General features: G+C 36.4%; 1 protein-coding gene across 7 annotated transcripts in view; it reads left to right on the forward strand.

Moving 5' to 3' along the window:
- The window catches only part of LOC123972715 (uncharacterized protein PB18E9.04c-like), a 23,571-nt gene continuing 20,265 nt past the window's right edge, over window positions 1-3,306 (forward strand). For 3 of the 7 annotated variants that reach the window (XM_046052324.1, XM_046052326.1, XM_046052330.1), the window contains exons 1-8: window positions 3-524; window positions 1,205-1,237; window positions 1,661-1,792; window positions 1,883-1,981; window positions 2,181-2,279; window positions 2,480-2,587; window positions 2,787-2,894; window positions 3,094-3,201. In XM_046052324.1, the coding sequence (XP_045908280.1) occupies window positions 467-524; window positions 1,205-1,237; window positions 1,661-1,792; window positions 1,883-1,981; window positions 2,181-2,279; window positions 2,480-2,587; window positions 2,787-2,894; window positions 3,094-3,201 (745 nt within the window). In that variant the 5' untranslated portion in view covers window positions 3-466. Of the gene's footprint in view, window positions 525-1,204; window positions 1,238-1,660; window positions 1,793-1,882; window positions 1,982-2,180; window positions 2,280-2,479; window positions 2,588-2,786; window positions 2,895-3,093; window positions 3,202-3,306 lie in introns of all 7 variants that reach the window. The other 4 variants (XM_046052325.1, XM_046052331.1, XM_046052329.1 and 1 more) reach the window with 3 other exon arrangements.

A 3,306-nucleotide genomic window follows, 5' to 3' on the forward strand; every position in this document is an offset into this window, starting at 1 on the left:
AACCTAATCAACTAACTAAAATATTACATAGTAATTTGACATCTTTGCAGTTTGTATGGTTTTATACAGAGATTCATGTTTCCAGTGTCTAAGTCTTATATCATAATGGCCATGTATACAGTACAGAGTGGCATAATACAGCATAATAAGAGTGCCCAATTCCAAATGGTAGGAATGAAATAAAATGTGCAGTAAATAGTTGTTCAAATGTTGCAGAAATTTGGTCATATTGTGTGTTGGAATGTTTGTACATTGGAGATGTTCTACTTTGATTTGGCAACATTAGTCTAGTCATTGGATTTTCAAGTGTACCGTAGCGACAACAACATTCTGTACTCATCTACAGCCTGTCGTTGTAAGCCAATAGCTAAAATTCTTCACAGACAGAAAAACAGGTTCAACACATTCTCAGTACGTTATATTCCAACACTGCAGGAGTGTAAGTTAGTTAGTTAATAGGTCAGTCATGGGTTGGTTTGCTCTGTACTTCCTTCTCCTGATGACTTTGCCGCTTCTCTACAATGGTGAGTAAAACTTAATTGCATTTAATTCTAAACAAGTGTTCAATTCAGATCACTAAGCCCCATGGCCTGCCATCTTGTCTTTAATGATAAATCTGATTTGTTTTAAAAACATATTGTTAACTCATGAACGGCTTCAACTTACAATCTGACAGTACAAATCTCAAACTCAAACAAAGAAAAAAAAATCAACAGTTGTATATGGGCAAGATATAACAAACATAGGCTATACACACGGTTTCAAATTATTTGACTATCAAGCAATGTTGGTTGTTATTGGATTTATTAAAAAGGTAATTGATTAGTTTTCCTCTGACCATTAATAAATACATTTACATATATATTTTTATATATATATATATATGTCTGTATTTTTTGGGAACTCACTGAGTTGGTTATGAGCGTTAATAATAGCCAGTAAACTGTATTTCCTGTTCATTATTGGCCATTCACATCACAGGTCATTCATCAGTGCCACTTGGAAAATGGAGAAATTACTCTCTTATATTGGCACTCAAAATATCTAATTACTAATTCGGATCAAAAAAAGATTAAGATACATCACTGCCTTCTTTCTCTGCTCCCTCCAAAAAAGTTCACTGTGGTTTCTCTACTATAATTCACACACACATTTTTTTCCAAATAATGATGAAATCACACGTTTATTTGTCTTTATTTTTTAGGTCAAACAACGGTTCCAAATACCAGCCAAACAGGTAATATGAACAACAACATGGTGTTCACTTCAACCTTCCATACAATCGCCACCTCTTATCCCCAGGACTCTTGTCAATGGCCTTCTTGGTGGTTTTAGTGTACTGCAACCACGAAAAATAATTAGTAAAAATAAGTCAACCAGACCAGACACTTTTTGACTTTAGTTATTACCTTCAGTGTGTAGTATAGGAGGCAACAGCAGGGAGTGTAGAGCTCTTTTGTTACTCTGCTCCACTAGATTATGCACTTCAGTGGATGAGGTGGTTCGTGAATACTTATTTTTAGATCATACTGGCAGGCTCATCTTAGATTGGCTGGCTAAATGTTAATTGTGTAAATTTCTGTCCATGGATCTTAATTTACAGCTGCAACTTTGTTATTTGTCTTGAAGTATTGTTTCAACAAAACTGTGTGTGCTCCAGGCTGTGCAGGTCCTCCAGTTCTGTGTTGTGCTGGTCAAAATAACAGCTGTTTCAGGGGAGGATGTTTTTGTGATGAGGTCTGTGTGTCAGTTCGGGATTGCTGTCCTGACTACAACTCCACGTGCACGCAGTGTAAGTGAAGCAGAACACAAGAAATCAAAGGTGCATCATTTCAAGCATTCTGTCTTAAGTCAGTTTAAAATCTTTTCTTCTTGACTACAGCTTTCACTACTGCACTACCAACTGGATCCAGTACAACTATAAACAGCACCACGTCTACACCAGTAGATGGCAGCAATACCACAGCATCCATTACTACAAGTAAGTCATTAAGATGTTCTATACTGAAGCTGTTTCAAAAACTCATACTTGCTGGACTATATTTTTATCTTGATGCTGAAAGTTTGTTCCACATCTTGTAACTAAATGTATTGATGTTCTCGGGGCTGGAGTCAACAAAAGTCCTCAGCAGATAGCATTCAGTCTAAGTCAATTTAAAATCTTTTCTTCTTGACTACAGATTTCACTACTGCACTACCAACTGGATCCAGTACAACTATAAACAGTACTACGTCTACACCAGTAGATGGCAGCAATACCACAGCATCCATTACTACAAGTAAGTCATTAAGATGTTCTATGCTGAAGCTGTTTCAAAAACTCATACTTGCTGGACTATATTTTTATCTCGATACTGAAAGTTTGTTCCACATCTTGTAACTAAATGTATTGATGTTACCAGGGCCTGAGTCAACAATAATCTGAAGTAGTTAGCATTCAGTCTTAAGTCAATTTAAAATCTTTTCTTCTTGACTACAGATTTCACTACTGCACTACCAACTGGATCCAGTACAACTATAAACAGTACTACATCTACACCAGTAGATGGCAGCAATACCACAGCATCAACAGTCTCCATTACTACAAGTAAGTTATTAAGATGTTCTATGCTGAAGCTGTTTCAAAAACTCATACTTGCTGGACTATATTTTTATCTCGATGCTGAAAGTTTGTTCCACATCTTGTAACTAAATGTATTGATGTTCTCGGGGCTGGAGTCAACAAAAGTCCTCAGCAGTTAGCATTCAGTCTAAGTCAGTTTAAAATCTTTTCTTCTTGACTACAGATTTCACTACTGCACTACCAACTGGATCCAGTACAACTATAAACAGTACTACATCTACACCAGTAGATGGCAGCAATACCACAGCATCAACAGTCTCCATTACTACAAGTAAGTTATTAAGATGTTCTATGCTGAAGCTGTTTCAAAAACTCATACTTGCTGGACTATATTTTTATCTCGATGCTGAAAGTTTGTTCCACATCTTGTAACTAAATGTATTGATGTTCTCGGGGCTGGAGTCAACAAAAGTCCTCAGCAGTTAGCATTCAGTCTAAGTCAGTTTAAAATCTTTTCTTCTTGACTACAGATTTCACTACTGCACTACCAACTGGATCCAGTACAACTATAAACAGTACTACATCTACACCAGTAGATGGCAGCAATACCACAGCATCAACAGTCTCCATTACTACAAGTAAGTTATTAAGATGTTCTATGCTGAAGCTGTTTCAAAAACTCATACTTGCTGGACTATATTTTTATCTCGATGCTGAAAGTTTGTTCCACATCTTGTAACTAA

The sequence above is a fragment of the Micropterus dolomieu genome, linkage group LG06 (genome assembly GCF_021292245.1).
Source record: "Micropterus dolomieu isolate WLL.071019.BEF.003 ecotype Adirondacks linkage group LG06, ASM2129224v1, whole genome shotgun sequence".
NCBI classification, from domain to species: domain Eukaryota; kingdom Metazoa; phylum Chordata; class Actinopteri; order Centrarchiformes; family Centrarchidae; genus Micropterus; species Micropterus dolomieu.